The 25,310-nt window shown below is 37.9% G+C and overlaps 1 protein-coding gene across 3 annotated transcripts; it reads left to right on the plus strand.

The window, feature by feature from the left end:
* The first annotated feature begins 2,943 nt into the window (after window positions 1–2,943).
* Window positions 2,944–17,306, plus strand: LOC114553932 (sodium- and chloride-dependent GABA transporter 2). Of its 3 annotated transcripts, none has more exons than XM_028575407.1 (14): window positions 2,944–3,167; window positions 9,206–9,340; window positions 9,424–9,564; window positions 9,928–10,015; window positions 10,867–10,999; window positions 13,470–13,604; window positions 13,682–13,785; window positions 14,152–14,276; window positions 14,431–14,543; window positions 15,394–15,531; window positions 15,736–15,838; window positions 16,633–16,733; window positions 16,835–17,005; window positions 17,141–17,306. In XM_028575407.1, the coding sequence occupies exons 1-14, from the start codon at window positions 2,993–2,995 to the stop codon at window positions 17,252–17,254; spliced, it is 1,776 nt and encodes a 591-aa protein (XP_028431208.1). In that variant the 5' UTR covers window positions 2,944–2,992; the 3' UTR covers window positions 17,255–17,306. The 3 variants fall into 3 exon arrangements, with proteins under 3 accessions (XP_028431208.1, XP_028431209.1, XP_028431210.1); XM_028575408.1 differs by lacking the exon at window positions 2,944–3,167 and adding an exon at window positions 4,679–4,714; XM_028575409.1 differs by lacking the exon at window positions 2,944–3,167 and adding an exon at window positions 6,119–6,144.
* The last annotated feature ends 8,004 nt before the right edge of the window (window positions 17,307–25,310 follow it).

Raw genomic sequence — 25,310 nt, forward strand, 5'->3', positions numbered from 1 at the left:
CTACTGTTATTATACAAAATAAAAAAACGAGCGTTCGCCCCATGTTGGCTGTGTCCTGCACATAGTCTATGGTCCTGCAGCGACGCAGGGTCCAAATCCGACCTGCAGCGTGTCTCCCATTTCTTTCCCCCTTTCATATCTATCCACTTTCTAATAAAGGGAAAAGTATGGAGCTAAATCAGGGCCAAATGTTTTGTTCATTTGAAAAAAATATATATAGTTGAAAAAATAAAGCTTGAAATTGAAAAATTAAGTTTTGGTCAAAACTTGGAAAAAATAAAACCATGTATTCAAACTAAAAATAAGTGTATCAATTTTTCTTTCAGTTTGAATAAAATTTAGATTAAATTCTGGAATTATTTTGAATAAATTATAAATTTTCATTTTTCACTTTTATATTTGTTTTCAGTTCCACATTTCAGGTTTTCAGATTCAAAACTTATTTTTTTTATGGCTTCAAATTTTTTTTTTCGGTTTCAAATTTTTTTTTTTTTTTGGTTTCAGATCTGTTTTTCACTTTCAGATCATTTTTTTTCGGTTTCAGACTTTTGGCCCTGATTTTGCGTGGGGGGCGTGGCTTCAACTCAGAGGGGCGTGGTATTATGAGTGACAGCCTAACAAAGAAGGCAGAAGACTCCTCTGTCATGTTGCCTTCAGGAAATGGTGTTACTGTGAAAACTATGACTGAATGCTTTCTATCCAATATATACATGTGATTTTTACTTAACAAACTGATGCCAGTGACAAAGTTCCATTTAAAAAATTGTATTGGACAACACATGGTACCAATTACACTATAAGAGCAATAAACTGTGCCAGATTGTGCAGTTCGGCAGGAACAATGACTTCTCCCACTTCCATGTATGACTTTGAATGTAGCACCACAGTATTCACTTGGCAGTCAGCATAGCGTCCGCTCCGCCAAAGCAACATGCTGGCACAGCCCACAGGTAAGACATGTGAAAGATATTAGCCTTTTTGAACAGATACTTTGGGTTATTATCCCCGCAGTGGCATTTTTTTTGTCATTAACACATAAAGGGAAAATAGGTGGACCGCTGGAAATGAAGCATCGCTAGCACAAAAGTTAGCATTAACTAACGTCAGCTTCACACTAGCTGGTGTTTTTACACCAATTTTAGTGTCCAGCTCAAGTTTTTTGACTTTAACGTGTAGTGGTCTTTGTTAACCTCTGTTTGTCAGAATGACCATAACTTTCGACAGTGGCTGCCTGCAGCCGTACAGCCTTATAAATGTAAAAACTTATAGATAACTAACATTGCTAGTGTTACCTTTTCATGGTTAGTTTAAACAACATAACTTGTCCTGGTCCGCTTTGTTAATCAATCAATCAATCAATCAATCAAAGCTTTTATTACGGACACACACGGTCCAGAAAACAGACAGTAAGACATACAAATACAAAAAGACAAGTTAGTGTATTCTGATACTTAAGTTAGGCTGTGGTAGAAGCCTTCAAAGTTTGCCCACTTGGCATATTTTGTAAGGCATAACTGTCATGCTGTTACATGTAACGTTATAGTGTAAAACGTAATTTATCAGGCCAGAGCATTAATGTAAAGTTTTATTTGTCTACTTTATAAAAAGAGACCTTCTTCACTGCAGCCACTGTCAAGTTATGGTCATTCTGACAAACGGAGGTTAACAAAGACCAAAAAGTAAAAAAAAAAAAACTTGAGCTGGACACTGAAATTAGTTTAAAAACACCAGCTAGTGTGAAGCTAACGTTAGTTAATGCTAACTTTAGTGCTAGCGATGCTTGATTGCCAGCTTTTCCCAGCTGTCCACCTATTTTCCCTTTGTGTTAATCACAAAAAAAATGCCACTGAGGGGATAACGTCGCAAAGTATCTATTCACAAAGGCTAATATCTTTCACATGTCTTACCTGTGGGCTGGTGCCAGTGAATACTGTGGTGCTATAAGTCATACATGGAAGGGGGAGAAGTCATTTTTCCTGCCGAACTGCACAATCTGGCACAGTTTATTGCTCTTATAGTGTAATTGGTACCATGTGTTGTCCAAAACAATTTTTTAAATGGAACTTTGTCACTGGCATCAGTTTGTTAAGTAAAAATCACATGGATAGAAAGCATTCAGTCATAGTTCTCACAGTAACACCATTTCCTGAAGGCAACATGACTGAGGAGTCTTCTGCCTTCTTTGATAGGCTGTCACTCATAATGCCACGCCCCTCTGAGTTGAAACCACGCCCCCTACGCAAAATCAGGGCCAAAAGTCTCAAACCGAAAAAAAATGATCTGAAAGTGAAAAACAGCTCTGAAACCGAAAAAAAAGATTTGAAACCGAAAAAAAAAAATTTGAAGCCGTAAAAAAAAGATTTGAAGCTGTAAAAAAAAATAAGTTTTGAATCTGAAAACATGAAATGTGGAACTGAAACAAATATAAAAGTGAAAAATGAAAATTTATAATTTATTCAAAATAATTCCAGAATTGAATCTATATTTTATTCAAACTGAAAGAAAAATTGGTACACTTATTTTTAGTTTGAATACATGGTTTTATTTTTTCCAAGTTTTGACCAAAACTTAAATTTTCAATTTCAAGCTTTAGTTTTTCAACTATATATATTTTTTTCAAATGAACAAAACATTTGGCCCCGATTTAGCTCCATAGAAAAGCCCCAGAAAATAAACTTTAAAAAAATGTCTTCAAGCTTTCAGTCATTCATATCTTGTGTAAGATATTGTGTAAGATCGAAAGTCTCGCCTCAATATCATGTCTAAGTGATTCACACATATCCCCCCCCTGTTTTCTTATGGAGCATGGTGGTTTTGTAAGTGGTTTTGTAAGTGGTAAACTTTTGCTGCACATCTAGAGGTCCCCCTTGTGGCTAAAAGACCTCAATTGTGTAACCCCATACAAATCTGCATCAGACAATACCCAGCCAGTCAATACAAAAGCTCAAGGATCTAGCCTCTCTTGCCATTTGACTATTTCTCCCTCAGCGGTATGGCAGACTCTCTGTGCAAGCCGTGTCGTCTCCCTCCTAAGACTACTTCACAAACAGTCAAGGAGCGTGGCAAATGGAGGAGCAAAACGGAGTTCATCCTGTCTGTGGCTGGTGCTATTATTGGACTTGGAAATGTGTGGAGATTTCCATATCTGTGCTACAAGAATGGTGGTGGTGAGTATTTCTGTTTAAGGGGAGACACGGCAGGCAAAAACATAGTTTTTTATGCACTGGTAAATTTTGAGATTTTGGGCTATTTGTCTTCCATAAAATGTTTTCTTTCGGACTTGTGGGGGAAAAAAAGTCAAAAATACAGATTTAAGTCTTTATTTTACTACACTGTGTCTATTTGCGTCTGTAGATTTATCCTAAATTTAACAAAAATTGGGGCTCTAAATCAACATGCTGCTTAGCGATCGTTGTCTGCATCCTGTCAACACCGTTAGAAAGCTCTCTCTCTCACACACTCTCTCACACTCTCTCTCTCTCTCTCTCTCTCTCTCTCTCTCTCTCTCTCTCTCACACTCTCTCTCTCATGTGCAATGTTGTCGGATCCAAATATGGCCATTTCCTTTTTATCAGCAACCAATCGTGATAATATAATGGGGGATTTAACTCTAAATGCCCAATCTCATTAACTCCCGGGGCCCCGTACACATTTAAAAACTAGAGGGGACCGTTCGTTTCAAGCTGTGGCACCTATAGGCTGTGGAACGCATTGCCTCCTTCCGTACGTTGTTTGGACTCAGTTACAAATTTTAAAACTGAGTTGAAAACTCTTTTTTTCAAAGAGGCGTTTAATTAGACTATTGTGTGGTTATGCCGGTTTTATGTGTGTGTTTTCCCAATTCTCCAGTGGTCCTCTGACTTTCTTTGTTTTAACATGGTATATATTCTATAATGTGTGTAACATAGATGGGGGAGGAAACAATACTTTGACCAATGGCTACAAGCCAACTGGCCTTATTTTGGAGGGGCCATTGATAATGCACCACAGATGTTTTCAAGAGAGGTGTCTTCTGAAAGTAGAGTAAAGTTCATCTGGGTTTCTTTGTTACCCAAATAAATACAAATCATATAGAATATGCAGAGACAATAAGATGACAATATACCTCATGTGGTTTTCTGCTTATTTTGTTTATGTACTGTAATGACAGGGCTCGACATTAAGGCTTGTCCGCTTGTCCGGGACAAGTGGATTTTTTGTAGGACAAGTGGAAGAGAAATTTACTTGCCCCACTGGACAAGTTAAAACTCAAACAAAACAAAATGCCACTCATTCCGTTTATGTTACAGATTTTACTTTACCGATTTGAAACAAATACATTAACTAACGTTAGACCCAGCAGCAGCGGGAGAGCGGACCGCTGACGTTAGACCCAGCCCACTGTTCAGCTCCTTCTCTGTAAGCGATACAGCATGAAAGCACCGCGGAACCAGCAAGCCAGACAGCCGGTGTTAGTTAGCTAACGTTAGCATGCTAACTACGCTTTAACGTTACCCCGTCCCCACATCGTTCACAGAAAACGAGCCGAATAAAGCTGTCACTCGTGGCGATAGAAGTGTGCTTTGTGCGGATGAAGCATGAAGTTAATTTGACTCTTGACGGCTGGCTCTCTGCCTCGTAACGTTACTAGCTGCTCCGCTACTCGTTTGTAGCGGATTAAATATCAGGTAATAATCAACTGTAAAGTAGCTACACCTTTTTAAAGGATCCCTTGGTAAGTGAAATTGTAGAAAGAAAAAAAAAACAACACGCTGACACCAACATTTAGTGGCAAAATCCATTGTTATGTCTACAAAATTATTTTAGATATAGTATAAGTTCAAGTCACCACTACCTCTGGTCAAAATATTGAATTAGTATCTCAATATATTGACTCAGTATCTCAGAATATAAACAAATAATATCAAAGTAATGAGAAACTATAAAATATTGACTTAATCTCAATAAATTGGCTTAGTATCGTAATATATTGACTTAGTAACTCAACATATCGGTTCAGTATCTCAATATATTGACTTAGTAACTCAGAATATCGACTAGGAATCTGAAAGTAATGAGAAACTTTAAAATATTCACTTAGAATCTCAATATATTAACTTCTGCACACCGGCGTGCAAAGTATAATTTTGTATTATGAGTCTGGAGATCCTTTTTTCTTGTTGAAGGGGAAATCTATTCTTGGGACACATTTGTTTCTACTGTTTAAACTGAATTGTATTAATGTTGATAGTGTTTGGATGCTTTCAATGGTTTCTTCAAATTCTGCATTAGCAAAACACAAAAAAAAATTATAAAATGATAAATCTTTACCCGGACAAGTGACTTTTGTTCATGGACAAGTGAAACGTAAATGTACTTGTCCGAAGGACAAGTGCCTCAAAAAGTTAATGTCAAGCCCTGCCTGTAATGTATAAATGTTGTGTATCCATCCATTTGTTGTGAAGCACTTTGTGATTTTTATCTGTGAAATGTGCTATACAAATACATTTTAGGCTACTTACTTACTTTACTTACTTAACTGATGCCAATTTCTGACAACGTGATTTGTTTAGATTCGTCACGTAACGTGCCCTGACATTTCCACGGGAGTTCAAAATGTCGAAAGAAGTGCGTCGAAAATCATCTCAGAGAAGACGAAAACAGTTGTCATTAGCAAGAAGACACAGGGGATTACAAACTAAGACTAAGTAATGCCTTCACATAGTAGGCTACGTTGATGCGTAAACTGTCGTTCAGAAAGCACGAGTGTTCAGACAGCGGAGGTGATCAGAGCGCCACACAGCAGTGCTGGTTCATGTAGCGCGTTTGAATGAACTGAGCTGTGGTTTTATTTGTCCTAATTGCGCAGGGACGGGGCTTAAAGTTAGCATCGATCCGCAGAATCATGGGTCCTGTAGCAGTTTAGGCCTAGGCTACTACTAGAGTGCAGTCTTTGCAAAGAAGATGTGTATAGGCAAAGTGTCTATAGGCCTACATCTACGCGTCTTCAAGACGTTTCGAGGAACGATGTAGGTTTGATGTGAATGTGCGAATGGTGTTTGTTAGCGCACGAGTTAGGCTTGGGATATGCAGCTCTCAAAAAAGTGTTGGGGATTCCTGGCCTTCATGTTAAAACGTATCAGAGACACCAAAGGAGAGTACCAGGTATGCTCTCTCTCTCTCGCTCTCAAAGCAGTTTACAGAAATTCATAGCGTAGCCTACTGTATATTAAATATATAGGTGTCAGTCACATACTACACTGTATTGATCGCGATACAACACACTATATTACAAAACAATGACATTACACAACAGTTACAGTTTTTGTATAATATAATTACTAAACAAATCTGTAATTTTGGGATCCTAAAGTGGTTGTGACTCTCTCAGGCTGTGGCAGGCAGATACATATATTTAGCTGTCAGTGGAGCTGCTGTCCCCTCTCCTAGGAGAACTTCCAGCTTTTTTTCTGGTGTTAACATTGGGAAGTTTTATTTTTTGGGCTATTTTCCCAAGGTGTAAATCTCTTAGTGAACATGCTTTTTCACAGTGGAGGAGGAAGTGCATATCTGTCTGATCCAGTTGGTGGTCACTGAGCCTGTATTAAGTCAGTATACATCTCTTCTTCGTATCTCTGATGGTGTGCAGATACTACTCAAATAAAAATGTAGTCTACTTTGTTTGCTTTCGCCAATGTTCTAAATATTGATCTTTTGAATGATTCATAATTTATTTTGTTCTGTTGTTATGAACCAGTGCTGATGTTTATCTTCACCATTAGCTGACTATAAGAGGGGACTGCACTCAAATGCAAATGAGTGCCTCAATTCTGTTATGTGGGCGCATTGTCCAAAAACAGTCTTTGTGGGGAAAAGTAAACTTGAGGCAGCAGCAAGTATGGTCATCTCTACCTTCAATGAAGGTGCCTCTGCCATGCTTTCTGTTATGTAGAAGTTGTGGCTTCACAGCACAGTTGTGACAGTCAATTCAATGGAAGAAACTGATCTAAGGATCTCAAAAGCTGAGACCCTCACAACTGCTAGTGCAAAATATAGGTGCAGCTAAAAAGGTGAAAAGTCATCAGCAGAAACTGGATGAGGGGCCTACAAGCAGGCATGGAAAATTAGGTATGTAGGCCAGGGTGGCAGTTCTATGTGTGTTTACACAGTTTTTTTACTGGGGTTCTGTTCAGTTGAAGGCCATAAATGCTGTGTTATAACTTTTGATTTGATTTAGGTGGTTTGTATTGTTGTTGCTAATGATTTGATAAGATATTGTGTCTGTAAATAGTTGTTTCCACTAAAAAAATATGAATTTTTACAATACAAATATTTAAAAGCTGTTTTCTCAAAATGTTTTTTTCTCATACTCTGAGCCAGAAATCTCCAATTTAGCAGCACTTACATAAACTTTCCAGTTGTATTCCTATGTATATTCTTTATGTTTTTACAGAAGGGTTGTTCATATAGTCTGATTTATACAACACTTTATACCTAAAAACCACACCAAAATTGATTTTTTTATGGCTGTTGTATGGCTGATCTAAAATCCCCTCTGTAAAAACCTTTGACTCTAATATGTCAACAAAATGAAAAAGGAATTTTGAATCTGGCGTTATCCAATGTTCAGATTTCTCTTCTGAAAATATATACAAATTAGCGCATATTTAATGAGAACCTTAGTTGCAATTTAAACATAAAAAAAACATAAATTGCTGAATGCAATATTATAAGTTCATACAATACAAACTGTATTTACAGTCCCAAACCCTGAAGGCTATGCACTGTAAATCTTTCCAACTTTCCATCGGTGTCTCCCTCCGCTTCACATCAGATGGTTAAGGATTTGACAGGTTATGAAAAGCTATCAAAAGAATGTACTGCCTGTGCTTGTGCAACGAGCAAAGTCACATTCTTTGCTAAATCCCTCCAATTTTAATTTACTTACAAAACTGTCCTTATATGAGAAGCTGCTTAGGCCAAAATTGAATGTTTCACTTGCACATACAGTCCCCTCCAAAAGTATTGGAACGGCAAGGCCAATTTCTTTGTTTTTGTTGTTCCCTGAAGACATTTGGGTTCAAGAGCCAAAAATGAGTATGAGACATGATAAGTTAGTAAATTACATTTGAGAAATCCCCTTGATTATGTCTGATATTTTTGGCAGGGGGAAAGCAAGTGTTGGTTTCTCTTTGCATAATGAAAATGCTTTGTTTTTTATTAGTTTTTTTGGCTTGTCTGCTGGGCTGATGTACTGATGTGTATTGATTTTGACATTTTGAATTGAGTGCTGTGCTTTTTGAATTCAACATTTTGAATTGAGACATTTGAATATAGTGCTCACTGCTCATATGCCTAAATGTATGTAGTTGGACAAGTTAGTAAATGACATTTGAGAAATCCCCTTGATTATGTCTGATATTTTTGCCATGGGGCACCACATTGTCTTAATACGGGCCTGGTCCAATGGCTCTGGTCGATTTTCCTTCTTTTCTCAGCTTGAAAATGGCTTCCTTTTGTCCCATAGACAGCTCTCTGGTCTTTATGTTGGTTTATCCTCTTTAACAAGAAATTCAGTCTTAATAGGTTTAAACCAAGGGTAAAAACTTAGACTAGTCATGCAGAGCTATTTAATGTTTGAACAATCAACCTAAAAGACAACATCTGGGCAACAAGAAACATCTGTCAGCCATGTTCCAATAGTTTTGCTCACCCGAAAAATGGGTGGGTTCAAACAAAGGGTATGTCCTGAGTTGTTTAACACATCTAGATGTAAATACCAGGAAATAAAAGCTAAAATTCTGAAGTCTTATCTCATACTTATTTTTTTTAATCTTAAACCCAAATGTCTTCAGTGAACAACAAAAACAAAGAACTTGGCCTTGCCGTTCCAATACTTTTGGAGGGGACTGAACATACAGTTTACCTGTAAAAAGCACTTGCACATACATTACTCTCATCCGTATGTGTACGTTTTTTCAAATCCTAACCCCTAACCCTCTAGTAACACACATATAAGGAGAAATTGTTAAGATGATTTGTCACATTATTTGAAAGAGTACAATTACATTTCCATGTATTTAACTCTGTTAACGGTTGCATGGATCAATTTGAAAGTTAAATATCCAAGGAGTGAGAGAAATCAGAAACAAATATATGATTATTGTGCTCTTTTTATGTGTGGTGTATACCATGTACATTTATGATGATTTATTCACAATTGCAGGTGCATTCTTTATCCCTTACATCCTGTTCCTTGTGACTTGTGGAATTCCTCTGTTCGTACTAGAGACAGCGCTGGGCCAGTACACCAGCCAGGGAGGAATCATGTGCTGGAAGAAGGTTTGCCCTTTGTTTGAAGGTGAGGAATACCTGACAGGAGTTTAGCAAGTTAAGACAGAAACACTATGGCAATGCAATGTTAAAATTTTCTGTTGTTTCCAGGCATAGGATATGCTAGCCAAATGATCATTTTCTATGGAGGTATCAGCTACATTGTGATCTTAGCCTGGGCTTTTTTCTACTTTTTCTCATCCTTCACTGGCAAGCTGCCATGGGCTACCTGTAATAACACATGGAATACTCGTAAGTTAATTATTTATCTTTGAGCATTATAACTAACATTATAACTCTCCTACACATATGCCACTAACTATTACAGTCTTAACTGGATTTGTTAGTAAGTATATATACATTTGTTAGAGATATTCGGGAAAGTTTTATCATTTAACACAAATAATTTGAATAGCATGCTAATAAGTAAAATGTTGCATTATTTCATTGTATATACAAGTAGATATGATGTCTGGTTTAGGCAATTGGAATTTACTTAAAATTGTTATTGTACAATACATGTATTATGTAGGCTAGTACTGATTAAATAATGAGTTAATTCAGCTTGCATTTTCAGCTTTAACATGTGTTTAACAATACTTTGATATACTTTAGATTCTTGTGTGGTATTGAACAACTATAATGTCACTGTTACCGGGACCTGGCCTGTGAATGCATCATCGTCCGTAATAGAGTTTTGGCAGTAAGTTTTTATCCAAATCAGAATGATGTTAATAGAAATTTGTCAGATTATAAAATTATAACAAGATACATAAACCTGAGTAATACAGACATGTGCTGTTTGCAGTTTGGTGTGCATAGGAAAACAGAGCTTTTACAAAATTATATCATATTCCTTTTCAAACACATTGCATAATATTCTGGCACTGGTGATAGCCACTCCTAGTTTGGCAGATTGAACCTTTACTCAACACTGTTTGGGTGTGTGAGTGTTGAGACATAATAAATAAAAGTCACCTTCAGTAATTTCAGTCATTCAGGTCTATGTTGTGGGACAATTTCCATCTTACAAACTCATGCTGTGTAAATTGAGAAAGTCATACCCCAGGTGTAATTCAGGTTAATCTTGAAAAGGTAATCTTGGTAATCTTGAAAAGGGGTTTTATCAGCCAAAATAAATTAAAACACCTGTGTACTGACGGTGTGGAGGGCCTCTAATTGCACATTCAAGCATGTAGTATAGTACATCGTTAGACCTTTCTTGATTGATTTGTCAATCACAGATGTAACAAGTAACACTAATAGTGCATTCAATTTAAGTACGCAGGATGCATGGTGGATTATCTGGACATCTAAATGCAATGAAGCAATTAGTTACATTTGTGATTTCAATATATATATACATATATAAAAATGTTAGAAAATGGTAAGCAACACTGTGCTCAGCTTTCTGCATTTATTAACATGCAGAAAGCTGAGCACAGTGTTGACCCCCAAACCTTTTAGGTCGGTTGGTTTGGGGGAAAAAAACATATAATGTATGAGAGTAATGGACATGCTAAGATATATAATTCGATTCTTTGGTCCTTACAGACGACGGGTGCTAAATATATCCACTGGCATAGAGGCCTTGGGAAACATACAGTGGGAACTTTCTTTGTACCTTCTTCTGGTCTGGCTCATCTGTTACTTCTGTGTCTGGAAGGGAGTGAGATCCACAGGAAAGGTAAGACTGAAAGGACAAATGCTGACTCATTCATTTCCCACACTCATTTTTAATGTCTTTATTTATTTTCTTTATTTTTCCTTTGGTGAAAATATTTTCAACAGGTTGCCACTCACCTACATTACAGTCTGAAATATCACCATAAACTTGTCATAATGTTTTCTTTTCAAAACAATTATGTGTTAATACAATACAAACCAGTCATCCATTTGGTGGACTAAACTTGAATGACACATCACCCACTGAGATAACATGCAATATATTCATTTTAAATTGTATGTCTATGACGGCAGCCATAAAGCTGAATTTCTTTCCTGGAATTTACTTAATCAGCACTTTCGTCCTCAGGCGGCCAAGTTGGCTCTCATGTGTGCACATGCTTACACATACAGGTTGGCAGCAGTTATCGAATACTATAGCACTCCTTAAGGGTAAAGACAGGTTGGAAAAAAATGAAAATCTCTATAAAATAAGAATCATGTTTCGCACCTGTGGTTACCTCCGACTTGCAACCACAATTCTCACCTATCAGTCTTTGTCAAGCCCAGAGCTTTGAAAGACAGTATTAAGTTGCAGTAGGTAGAAAGCAAAAAAGACCAGAAATTCAAGTAGAGTGAGACCTCTTCCTGCAGCTCTCCTTCTCCCCTCTCTGTCTGCATGTGTAGAACATTCAGTTTTCTCTCTCTCTCTCTCTCTCTCTCTCTCTCTCTCTCTCTTTTTCTCTCTCTCTCTCTCTCTCTGATTGGCTAAAGTCTCCCCTCACAGGCTAGATTTGCTAAAGCCTGACGACAGAGCCAAGCAGAGGTGCAAAAGTCTTGCCTTTTCTCAGACCACTTGAATTACAATAAGCTAACAGGTTATTATGGAATATTTGCCCAACAACGCCAATAATACGGTACACTGCCTACCACAGCTTTAATGAATGATGTTTTTCACTTTGGTGTGTCTTTAAGCCAATTCACTTATTTGTCAGTGGTGGAGTAGTCTGGATCAACGGAAGTACATTTTGGATGTCCCTCACCTTCTGTTCTCTGTGTGTTGCTGTTCTCAAAATACCTTTGCTACGGGAAACAACAACACATTTCAAGCTAGCAAGCTACACACTGTAAATTGCAAGTTTTGAAGAAAATTTGGATTGTGCAATAAGGCAGGCCTGCTTGGTTCTTTCAGGTGAATGATTGTAAGGATTTACAAAGAATATGTTTACGGCATTTACTATGTAACTGGGAAGTTTTGGGACTGATTGGTGGGATTGCTTTGGACGAAGTTCACACGGCATTACTGCATTGTGTGAACAGTTAACTCCATTTAATATTGTATGTGTGTTTTCTTTTGCAGGGTGCAAATGTTCCAACAAAACAAGTTTCTTGCCAAGACTATTTTGCAGAGGCACCGTCGCTGCGTCAAGAGTTTAGTGCAGCCCAAGAAAATTGTAATTTGTTAGAAAAACAAACAACCCAGAGGTTTGTTTTTCTCCTATCCTGGAATGTAGCTATCTGTAGTGTAGCCAGACCTTACACCACAGCGCTGTGGAGATAGGTCTGGATATGCGATATGAGACTAGGGGCGGAGTTGATGAGCAGGCTTAGCCTTAGGTGTGCAACAGAGAGAAAGTGAACCAGTAATGCTGACTGGCACTGTTGGATTGGTTGGAACTGTTCTGTGAAAGAGGTTTGCAATAGATTCAGCGTTTTCAGTGGATCCTCTGGTATGACAAGAGTTTAATTGGCATCTTAGCTTCCCTCACCTTTTAAAAGTTATTAGTCCACTTGTAAACCCCGAATTTCTGCAGTCGAGCGCACAGTGGGTCAGGTAGATATTTCTAGGTTAATTCCTCAGTAGTCTATTTCCTTGACGTTCCACTTCCGGGATTTCTTTGTTGGTGCTGCCTCATTTAGACCGGATATCCGTTGCCTTGGGCTTCCTTTGTGTTGGCATTTTAAACTCTGTTCGATTTATGAGGACTATTATTAACCTTTCTTAGATCTCTGCAGGGTAAATCCATACAGCTAGCTAGACTATCTGTCCAATCTGAGTTTTCTGTTGCACGACTAAAACAACTTAAACGTACACATGTTCTACCAAAACAAGTTCCTTCCGAGCCTATTTTTCAGCGGCACTGCGGCTTTTCTCCGGTGCTTAGCACCGCCCAAGACGATTGTGATTAGTTTAAAGAAATGCCAATAAACCAGAGCATGTTTTCCTCCCATCCCCTAATGCTATGTGGAGTAGCCAAACTCTCCTTCCGCGCGCTTTGGAGGAGGGTCTGGCAAATCAAGATTAAGTCCTCAGTCACACAAGAAGTGATATGATTTAGGCAGCTGCGGTGTATTGCGGTGTAACTATCAAAACAGTGACCAACTGACATCACAGCATTAATCCTAATGTCTCTATCCAACTTTTTAGCAACCATAGGTTATAGAGTAGATTTTTTTAATTTGTAACAAAATAATTTTCTGCTTAAATGTAGGCTACCTACATCACAGCCACATTCCCCTTCATCATGTTGGCGGTGCTGTTTCTCAGAGGTATTACCCTTCCTGGAGCCTTCCATGGTATCAAGTACTACCTGTACCCCAATCCTGCACGGCTCGCTGACCCACAGGTATCATCCAGCCTATCTAATTTGCATTGGATTATTCTATCGCAAAAGGAGTATAATAATTTGTCACTGGTTCATAGGTTTGGATGGATGCTGGAACCCAAGTATTTTATTCCTATGCCATATGTTTGGGATGCCTGACCACGCTTGGGAGCTACAACAAGTACAACAACAACTGTTATAGGTAAGTACTTCAGGATGCATTATTTAGCTAACAGCAATCCATTTTTTGTCAGACTTACTATTTTATAAATAAAACACTATCAATGTCCTAAATCTGATGGCTGTAGTCTTGCATAAAAAACAAAAAGCTACATGTAAAATTATTTTTATGTTAGCTTTCATTTATTTGCATCCATCACCCATCTATTTGTTTCCAATTTTAGTTAGTAACTAATTATTAGTTTTTAACAAGTTATTTTAATGTAGTTTAAATGTAATGCTGTCTGTTAGCATGTTCTTTAAACTTCTTTAAAATGTTCTTTAAATTAAACAGGCCTGTGTTACCAAGAGAGAAATAAAGGCACAGTGTATTGTTTCTGATTTGCAGAGACTCCTTATATCTTTGCTTGTTGAACAGCGGGACCAGCTTTATATCTGGCTTTGCCATTTTCTCAGTTCTGGGCAACATGTCACAAAAACAGGGTGTCGACATTTCTTTAGTTGCTGAGTCAGGTATGAATGTGAATATACTCTTAATTTTCTGCCTAAAATCCTAGTCAGGAACAAGCATAATAAATATCTGCTTTGACATTGATGCCAAAACTTCCCAGCCCTAAGTTGTATTAAAAAAGACAATGACTTACTCTCTGTTGGTTTCACTCTGCAGGCCCTGGCCTGGTGTTCATAGTTTACCCACAAGCCGTGACCCTTCTGCCGTGGCCTCAGGTCTGGTCCGTCTGTTTCTTCGCCATGATCATCTTGTTAGGAATAGATGGACAGGTCAGCTGCAGCTTTCCTTATGTCTCCCAAAAAATTATCTCTGATGTTTCTTCTTTGGGGTGGCAGTAGCTCAGTCTGTAGGGTATTCGGTTGGGCTGGGAAGCAGAGGGTCGGTGGCTCAAGTCCACATACGGACCAATGTATTGAGTTTGGACTGGTTGCTGGAGAGGTGCCAGTTCACCTCCTGGGCACTGCCAAGAGCAAGTCACCAAACCCCCAACTGCTGGGGGCATATATATATATATATATCCATCCATCCATCCATCTTCGTCCGCTTATCCGGTGTCGGGTCGCGGGGGGAGCAGCTCCAGCAGGGGACCCCAAACTTCCCTTTCCCGAGCAACATTAACCAGCTCCGACTGGGGGATCCCGAGGCGTTCCCAGGCCAGGTTGGAGATATAATCCCTCCACCTAGTCCTGGGTCTTCCCCGAGGCCTCCTCCCAGCTGGACGTATGTCCATATATATATATATCTACTTAGTTCCTTTGTATACTCCTCACATTCACTGCATGCTTATTGGCACTAACTGCGCTCATTAAACCAGCGTCTATCACCTGGATGAAGCGGAAGTTACCTGTAAACTTTCAACCATGCTCCTACTTCTTGACCTACTTTGGCACAGGACTGCCCTCTTGCGTGATATGTTACGTTCGTTTTATTTTTCCTACCTGATGCTATTGGTATTGAGACCAAAATTAAACAAAACCAAAACAACTTAAAATGGCACTAAATACTTGTCTTAACAGTGCACCCCTATTGTCTTGCCAACAGAGTTAAAGAAAATTGTAATTTACCTTAATAAAGTATAAATTATTATTATTAACTTGTCTCTACTCTGTCATTTTACAGTTTGTTGGGATGGAAAGCATCATGACCTCTCTGTCGGACATCTACCCTTCCCAGATCCGAAAAGGATATCGCAGAGAGCTTCTTCTGATGCTGATCTGTGCTTTTTGCTATGTGTTTGGCCTCTTATTTGTGTCACAGGTAAGCTGTAAGAAGTACATTCATTGATGGTTAATATACGTTAGCAATTCAATTCATCATGTAAGAGTTATTTTCTGTGTGATCAATTAACACCCAATACAAAGCAGTAAACTGTGTCTTTTACCATTTTTTTTTGCTTATTTACACAAAATTAACAATTGACAATTAGTTTTAAAACCAATTTATTGCCTGTTTAAATTTTAGGCCGGCGCATACATTCTGCAGATCTTTGATCACTATGTATGTAGTGGTCCCACTCTTCTTCTGATGGCACTCTTCCAGTCACTGGTTATTGGATGGATTTATGGTAAGATACAGTTGTCAATGGTCAGTTATCTGGATAAACCGGAACCCCAGAAATATTGGGCGTTGTCCCCAGAGGCTAAATCGTCATCAAACTGATAGCCAATGGGTTCTGAGACTGCCCTAATTGCACTACCAACATTATAACCTGTCACTTACAGTCTATGGTCACAATTCCATACTATGTAGGCCTACTGATTATAAAGGATTTGCAGGATTAAAACATATCATCGACTGAAGTGAGCTATTGCTTTCATAAAATGGTCATCAAGTATGGCAATATGAAAGTTATAGTCCAGTTATAATTCCAGTTTAAATTTGATATCAATAAATAATAATTTCACAAAAAATATGCACTCCTGGCTGCAGCTGCCTGCACATACCGAGTCAGTTATAGCCTACTCTCTCAACTAGCATAGGCTATTTATTTTGCTAACACTAAAGAGAAAGATGCTAGTAAAGCAACACAGTACAGAAAATAAGCACAGCAGAAACTTTAGATAGGTCGGACCACTGTGTTTACCTATCTTTTAAATCTTTTATCTTTAAACGTTACAGTAACGGCTGTACGGCTGTAAGTTTGCTGATTTCACAATTCAAATCGACTGCCATTTGTCTATCTGGAAGTGATTTTTATGTTAGCACGATGTCACAGTGATTTGGTCTATAATATATGATAATCATAGCACAGCTATGAACCAATCGGATTACTTGATTTGAGCTACCAGTTTTGTAAATGTTATTTATGTATACACTTCATACTATATAGTATGTGTGATGTCTTTGTCTCTGTCCAAGGTGCTGAACGCTTCTGTGACAACATTGAGGACATGATTGGGTACAAACCTCTATCACTGATCAAGTACTGCTGGATGTATTGCACCCCTCTTGTTTGCAGTGTAGGTATTTTAATGAGGCCAGAATACATTATATTTATAGAAATAAGCTTTCCCTTTGATGCAACAATGTTTATATTATTGTGATTTACTTTCCTTTAAAGGGTACGCTTGTGTTTTTGCTCCTGAGATACACCCCCCTGAGGTTCAACAACACCTATGTGTATCCTTGGTGGGCGTACTGGATTGGCTGGTTTCTGACAATGTCATCTCTTACGATGATTCCAGTGACGATGGTCTGCAAACTGGCCAAAGAAAAAGGCACTCTCTGGCAGGTCAGTTGTGTTTATAGTTATTTAAGAAGCATTTGAAGTTTCTAAACTTCTTTAGAACCTATTTTTTGCTGCCTATGCATAGTGCATGTTCTGCTGCAAGTGATATTCTTTGACAATATTAATACCTTCTTCTAGCGTCTCAAGACAAGCTCCCAACCTGCAGATGACCTTCCAGTGATGACAAAGGAACTTGCAAACATCAGTGCCTTACTGCATGTCACTGATGGTGGACAAAACGGCAATGTGTAATGAAATGCCAATCCTTTAAAAATAACTTTGTTTTGTATTTTTTTTAAATATGGTGAGCAGGTTTGGTGGAAGTTTTCCTTGAAGCAGCAGCGTTAGTGATATTCATGATAAAATCAAAACGAATAACGACCGTTTGAGAATTAAGCCAAAGTTTGGTCTTTGAGTATTTATTTACATTTGCAAATGGAGAAAACACAGTTTCAAAGGTACACGCACCACAACTGAAAATGTCTTTCTAACCTAAAATCTAAACATCCAAACATCATATAGTGAAGACCTCTGTTAAGCCACCCCTCTAAATGTGTCTTTTAGCATGGCCGTGATTAAAGAGAGGACATCATTAACAGTAACACCATTGTCTCACCTTCCCCTCTGCTCTCTGTTCTTAACATTAGCCTAAACAACACTTTTATCTCAGGAGACAGAAACCTACGTAGTTCTCACTGTTGTAAACAGTCATCAGCCTTCTCCACTTCTATCTAAGCAAAAAGTCAACAATGTGAGGAGCTTCAAGCTAGTAAAACTAAATAACTCTCTAGGCTATTGTTCACGGTTGCCAACTATTTCACTTGGAGCCTTTTGAATCTACACATGAAGAAGCCAAATCTTGTGGCGTTATAAAACAATCAAACCAATGGTTAATATCATTAAACAAATGGTTAAAATAAAATTTGCCACCACAGTTCACCCTTTTGATTACAAAATAATCACAAAAATAAATTTTACTTTTAAAGATTCAACCCTATGGATATTCATGTCTATTTCTTACCTGTTAAATGGAAAGGTACCAAAAAAACCTCTTTTAAATAGTAGCAAGCATCCACGTCAAAGAATAAAACAAAATGAATCAATCTCCCACACTATCAGAGACGGTGTCCAAACATTATTATCATATTCAGAAAGACGGAATACGTCAGAAGGCTCAATCATATTTACCATAAGAATGAAGTGAACTCTTTTTCTTGATTAGGGTAACGACATAGCAAACAAAACAAATCTGAAGACCAAACATAATCTGCTAATCTGCTGTTTCCTCCCTTTGGTTATTTTAATATAAATCAATTGAAACACGCTCAGTGCAATTATCAAAGCTCTCACAGAGTGAAAGTTGAGAAGAATCAGAATAAGACTGACCCCTCCTTGTCTTTAACATCATTAAGTGCTGTCACAGCACAAATAAAATTCAGTTATTCTATGTGTGTGGTTTCACTGGAAATAGCTTATTTCTGTGAGCTAAGAAATAGTGAACAAAAATTATTATGACCTACATCACGCATACATTTCCTAACTAAACCCAAGTCATTCCTTAGTAGAAAATGTATCTATTAGATAATCTTTCAAGAGTCTTAGTCAAACATGGTGTCTATGTGTCATCAAAATGTGGAAGGTGAAATTACTTCAATGTAATAAAAGATCCACAAGGGACTTTTCCTAAGTTCTAAAGCACACAACAAAATGGCCTAGGTCTTTATACTTAACTTTGTTCAATATTCACAATATTGCTGTTTAGGAATAATTTACTTTCTTTCATCAATAATCTATCAGTTGAGTTTGTGTGGTTATTAGGAACCACATAAGGTACAAAACCCCAATTAGCCCCAATTTAGTAGCATTCGTATACCAACCATCCTAATGCCTGTTATTGGAACATAAGAGTGGACGTGAGTTAATCATTACAGTAATATTAGCTCTGTACTCGTACTTATTGTATTCCAACCACCATTTTCTCATTGATATGGAAAGTAGTGAACGCATCACCCGTCTTTTCCTCCAGTCACCCTAGTGTGTTGGTGTATGTAAATGTTGGGAGGAATGGTTACACCTGATTTATCATACTTTTCGTACTTTTCATGTGTGTGCCAGAGCACTCTGCTCTGAAAGTGTGTGTGTTTATCTCAGAGGAATGTCAAGTTCCTCAAAAGAATGTGCAGTGAGTGTGTGTGTGTTCAGAGAGAGAGAGGTGGTGTGTTCTCTGCAATTGTGAAGTATATTCTGCTGTCACTGTCAGAGAATGTGCTGTGGTTGTCAGAGAAGAGATCAGTATCACTGCTGTCTTCTGAAATGATTTTAAACAGCAGGCTACAATACCAATATGTAGCTTCTGGTTTTTCCTCCTTGGAAAAACTTCTCGTTTTCCTCCTTTCTCAATGTGTTGCAAACAGTGAGAAAAAACAGTTTTCCCCAATTGATTTCAGAGATAGCACAGAAACGCCGTCTGTCAGGCTGATCTCTGAATTGATTTCCCTCGTAGGTGACTCAGCAGAAGATCTGCTCATCACTTGTTGCAGGTTGTAGAAAAACCTGTCCTCTTCTCCTCCAGATTCTTTTTGTAGTGATGCGTGTATCCAGGTGACTCTCCCTGGAACCTTTCACTGCCCTGTGTTACCGGAAGGATCTCGATGGTTTCTTTCACCGTCTATCTGCCAATCCTTCCTCCTGAAGTTGTTATCACCACGGAATCCCCAGGCTTGACACCTGGATTCTCACGGCCAAAAGAGCAGAAGAAAATTCTCACGCAATAACCTAACCTAACCTATCATTTCCCTTATACTGCCATGGAAGAAATAGGTGTTTTTTATTATGGGCCTCTCCCTACCTATGTATAAATAAAGAAAAAAAATCTTTAGAGCAAAATTCTTTGGAGCAAATCGGAACCAATAAAATAAAAACAATTACTATTGCATCCCCATACACTACTGTGTCAATCAGGGGGTAGATGATCTTTTTGTTTACAGTTGAACTATCATCACTTGTCAATTTTGTTCTCAGCTAAGCAGATTTTTTCTTTAAATGTACAATTGTTAACTATTCTATCACTTTGGTTATCCAAGGTCTTTTAAACTGGAGCTACAGTGATGTCACAACAAGTGTTTCAAACGTCTTTAGAAAAATTATTTAACACTATTTATTTCCCTTGCTACTTTTCCCTTTCTCTTTATTAAACCCCTTATTTATCATTGCTACTACATCCCTCCTATTTGAGACATGACAAAGCTCATGACTCAAAAGCAATATAAATAATCTGTTTAATATTCTAGCCATTGACATTGTTCTAGGTTTTACAGAAAAACTTGTTTATCAGTAACAAAAGTTCAATGAATAATTTCTTTAGGGGAATTTTCACAAGTGTTTCAATGTCAACATCAACTAATTTAGTTTAGACAATTTTTTGATATAGCAACTCAAAAACTCATTAGAGTACGATATGAAATGTACTGCTTTTAGGATTACATCTCATTTAAACCTTCATTTATTCAAAATCACCATTAAACTAAGACGAATTACCCAAAATACATTGTTTATGTCATTTTTTATCTACAGTTTACAAACCAAAGTAACACTAATTACTATCTGCTAGTTCCAAGAATCATTACAACTTAAAGTTTTTAGCCTTCTAAAGCACACCTAATCACGTGTACTTTGAACATCTATTTATCCAAATCGTTACCTGTTACGGGAAACATATCACATATTTTTTCTTTAAACCAAAATTTCACTTGTACTACTCATGTTTGGTTTTAGCTTGTGCCTTATCTGTGTGGTGTGTGTGTGTGTCTCCTCCTCTGGCTGTCCTCTGTCAAAGAAGGATCTCTCCAGGGTACATATAAACACACTGTTATTCTTTTAGTAATTTATGGCATCATTAATTAACAACTCAATGTATTCCCGAAAGGTGTGTCAAGGTGTACAGCTTACCATCACCCAGAACTATAAAACGATATTTACTGTCTTTTCTACTGGAACACTGAGGAAAGAAAAACGTTAGACGAAACAACAGAAAATCAAAACAGTTAACATTCCCTGCAGAATGTTATGTTTAGCTGTGGGAGACATTAGGTGCTCGAGCATGGACCCACTGCATTTACTGCTTGAAGGTCCTGAATGAAACTAAACTTTAACATTTGTAATAAAAATGATTCTTCTTATTTATGTTACTTGAGAGAATAAGTGTACGTTTTGGAGAATCTAAACATGGAACTATAAACCCCATCCGTCAATAAAGAGTTAAAAACACGGTCGGATTTCTTCCTGTTTTAGCGTGTACTGATGTATTCTGGGGCCTGTAGTCCGAACGCAGCTTGATGACTACAGGTTGACAATTTGTCTATCAATCCACGTCACATTTGTGTGTTTTGCCCAGAGATAACACTGTACCTGAGACAAAAGGTGGTGAAACATCAGTAGATAAAATGTTGTTTTTACCGTGTGAATATGCATCTATTGTAGTCACAGGTTCACTGAATATGTAAAACACTGTGAATACAAGGCCTACGCTGTCTTATAGGTTTTCTATAGTCTCCTGTCGATGGAGACAAATAAAAACATTATCAGTAATGTCAGTCCAGTCAGTCAATTTTTACAAATAGTCACAAGGTGTCCTAGGTCTGTCTCCTCTTCTGTTGGAGACAAAGAAACATGAATGTGAGCTTTTGAGTTAGAATTTCTGAAAAACGTATGTATTTATCAGTCAAGGTAACAGCCACTGGACTTGTGTATATGGCCATGTAGACAAAAGAAAACTCATACTCGTCCTTTGATTTGTTAAAAAAAACTTTTCAACGTAGTCTTCATCAGGGTCAAAAGGCAACAAAAGGAATGCATGTAATATTTGTGATTCCTTAAACTTAACTACAGGTGTCCCAATTTGTTACCGTAATCAGGAGATTAACAGACTGACATGGTACGTGTTACATTCAAATTTGTAAACAAATACGTACTTTTAGGCTGCAACAAAAATATGTCAGCCAAAGAGTGACTTTTATCAAACCGCACAACTTTAAAGCCAGTGGGCAAAAGAATAAACATTCCTAAGACCCGTGGGTGAAAGAATGTCTTCAATTTCAAATAGACATTTTCAAATCTCTGCTTAATAAATTTTCAAGACACTCAGATGGAAGGGAGAGAAAAAAAACAATGAACATTTTCCTTTTTTATCTAGTTCAGGATCCTAAGGATCTGAATATACTCAAATCATAAGACTGGTGAACTTCTCTGAGATAAGCATTCTTCTAACCATTTCTCTAAGGGAAAAAAAAAACCTAGTTTAGCAGAGAGCTTCTGATTTGAAGAACAAAACTTCACTAAACCCAAATTGTTGCTCCCGAATCAACTAAAAATCCAATTTTCTTCCCTTGTATAATTAACACCATGGTAGGCAATTTGTATACACACCAGACAAACACATTGAATACTTGGACATATTTTCCAAAAGTTATTTCTGTTTGTTGTGCTGTTTTTGCGTCTAATTTGATCTGTCTATCGTGTGGGGAGTGTTTGTAGCGTGCAAAAAGCATGTCTTCATTGCAAGCATGTGTATGTACGTGTATGTCTGTATGAACTGTTTTTAGTGATCTGGCAGTCCCAGCATCGGGGAAGACTGCAGAGACAGTTTCATATTCACGAACGCTTCAATAGCTTTGGCAGCAAAAGTCTTACAGTGACATCAGGAACGTATAGAGACATTCTAGGTGACCGGCTCAAGTAAAAATCTAATTGTTAACACTAAACTGAACAAGCTGCTATTCTGTTCATTTTACATGAAAAGAGCACCGCACCAAAAAACTTTTCATGAGGGATAAAAAGCAGATGCAGCCTTGAGTCATGTATTGGTTGTCACGTTTCATGCAGTCAGAGGCAGGGCTGATTACAGACGCCGCCTTAGTGAGGTCATTTTAGCCACACTGTAATTATCATGTGGTTTCGTCAGTTGAACATTAGGAGAAATTCTCAATCCGTCAGGTGTTGAGGTTAAACCAATGTTAAAAGTGCACATTAAATCACTACCTAAACCAAATAAGTGGAAACTTCATACACCAAGAATTGTTTTTCCCATGTACAGGAGAGAGGAACAGAGAATTGTTCTCTTACTGTTTGATCTGTAACCCCAATTGACCAAATAGAATGACCAAATAATCTTCAGTGTCAAATCTATAGCTCTAATAATCAAATTATGTGAGTGGAACCCCTTTAACTTTACACTCAGTAGTAGGCATCTTTTTCTAGGTTTCAGAAGATAAGTAAGGGTTAATGGTTTAACTGAATAGATTATTTTTCAGAACTTTCTAACCTATCAATTGTCCCTAATAGCAAAAACAAAAGTGTATCAGTAAAAAGCATTTCTTCAATGCATGTGTGTGTGTGTGGTAGCACTACCTTCCTCAGCTTTTGGACTTAGTCAAACAGAGGGACGAGAGAAGTGTTGTTCTTTGTCGGAGGTGTTTTTTGCTTTTTCTTCGGGCATTTACATACCCAATGTCCAAAGTCCTTGCAGTACAAACACTGGTCTCGGTTGTAGGGCTCACCATTTTGCCCACGGTACCCGCCTCGGCCTTTCTCTGGCTTGACCACGTCCTTTGTGGGAGCAGCCTTTTTTTTCCTTTGGGTCTGCGCTCCATATGTTGCCCACCAGCCTGTTGTAACATGCAGACAAACGCTTCAAACATGGTTTTCTCACGTACTCGGTCTTTCCACCCGAGGCAGGTGTGACTGATGCTGTTGGTCCTGTCCGATTGTTGAGTCCGTGTCCTCTTCGTCCCTCCGTTTCTCCAGCTTGTCTTCCTGATTTTTAGAGAAAGCTCAGAAATAGGCTTTGGTTAGAACTGATGAGGTTATTGGTGCATGTGTGTTTGCATTCTTTCCCTAGATCACTGTTTTCTTAAAACATTCTTTGTTTTTCCTGTAGGCTACTCAGTAGCTTTAAATCCTGTGTCTTAATTATTGATTTTCATTTTAATTTTCTTTCTACTTCTTCTAAAATCTTGCTTTAACATTCTCAGTGTCTTTGTACACAAAGATCCGTTTCTCGGAAAGCCAAAGCTTTATGACCAGTTATGACAGACATCGCAAACATTCCGGTCCATATTTATGAGTCATTTCACCCACTATGGGTCCAGTTGCATCACTGGAAGGGGAAATTTTGTTTCCCATAATTGATTCTTGGACTTTATAGTATACTATGTCTTGGTCGATGTGATCGTCACCACACCGCGAAGTTATTTGTTCGGGAAACTTGCGTGAAAACCCGTGTACAGCCCTGTGGACAAATTCAACTTAATAGTCAAATAACTTGACCTATTTAGTATGTTTTGCCTTGTTGCAGTCTGTCTCTAAATAATCAAGAGGCTCTCTTAGAGTAACGTTACAACCCAGACCGTCCTGCAGGTTGTCCTTAAAGGGTCCAGAACTCGTTTAGAGTTTAGACTATTTGTTTTTTGCTCGGGAAACTTGTATGAAAAACCCGGTGCGACCCTGCAGTCAAAAATCTCTTAAATAGTTAACTATTTTTTGTTTTGTTTTACTCTGCAGTCAGCCTCTTTAATCAAGAAACGTGCTATCAGTTTCGTAGATTAATTCTTTAGGCCTTACCTACTGTTCTGCCAGTTCTCTTACTGGTCTTGTCCGTCAATCAATTGTCTTATCACCATATGAGAATTCAATCATAAATATGTCCGACGTTGTCCGTGTCTGCCAAAAGATGTAATTCATAACCTCAGTTATATCTTTGTCCTATCTAATGACCCAAAAGAAATACCCAGTTACTCACTTCCAAAAAGTCAGAATTAGTTTCATTTATTCTCTTTAGTTAAGAGAATGATTTGCCAATTATTCATTACTTAATTCGTTTAACAACGGTTGCTTGTTTAGAATGTTTTGAACAAACCTTGAATTCACAATCCAATTGTAATTAATCAATTTTATCTTACCGTGCTGCTTGAAATCTCTTCCTGTTCGTTTTTAACGGAAAACAGTCAAGAGTGCTCCGCGGTCCTAACCCTCTTCTATCTGAAAAACCTTTTTTAAGGTTAGAGGTATGAGCCAGGTGATTTTTAATCCCTGGATAGCCAGTCATCAGCGACCCAACGGAGCTCTTTTTCTCTGTTAACTCATCCATCCTGCCGACAACGCCAAATTGTGGTGGAAGTTTTCCTTGAAGCAGCAGCATTAGTGATATTCATGATAAAATCAAAACGAATAACGACCGTTTGAGAATTAAGCCAAAGTTTGGTCTTTGAGTATTTATTTACATTTGCAAATGGAGAAAACACAGTTTCAAAGG

Source organism: Perca flavescens, chromosome 4 (genome assembly GCF_004354835.1).
Source record: "Perca flavescens isolate YP-PL-M2 chromosome 4, PFLA_1.0, whole genome shotgun sequence".
NCBI classification, from domain to species: Eukaryota; Metazoa; Chordata; class Actinopteri; order Perciformes; family Percidae; genus Perca; species Perca flavescens.

Bases quoted from the DNA above. Each gene is read 5' to 3' on its own strand.
- LOC114553932 (XM_028575407.1), top strand. From the start codon at position 2,993: ATGGCAGACTCTCTGTGCAAGCCGTGTCGTCTCCCTCCTAAGACTACT. The intron at 3,168-9,205 runs GTGAGTATTTCT...TCACAATTGCAG, and splicing joins GTGCTACAAGAATGGTGGTG to GTGCATTCTTTATCCCTTAC. The intron at 15,532-15,735 runs GTAAGCTGTAAG...TTTAAATTTTAG, and splicing joins GCCTCTTATTTGTGTCACAG to GCCGGCGCATACATTCTGCA.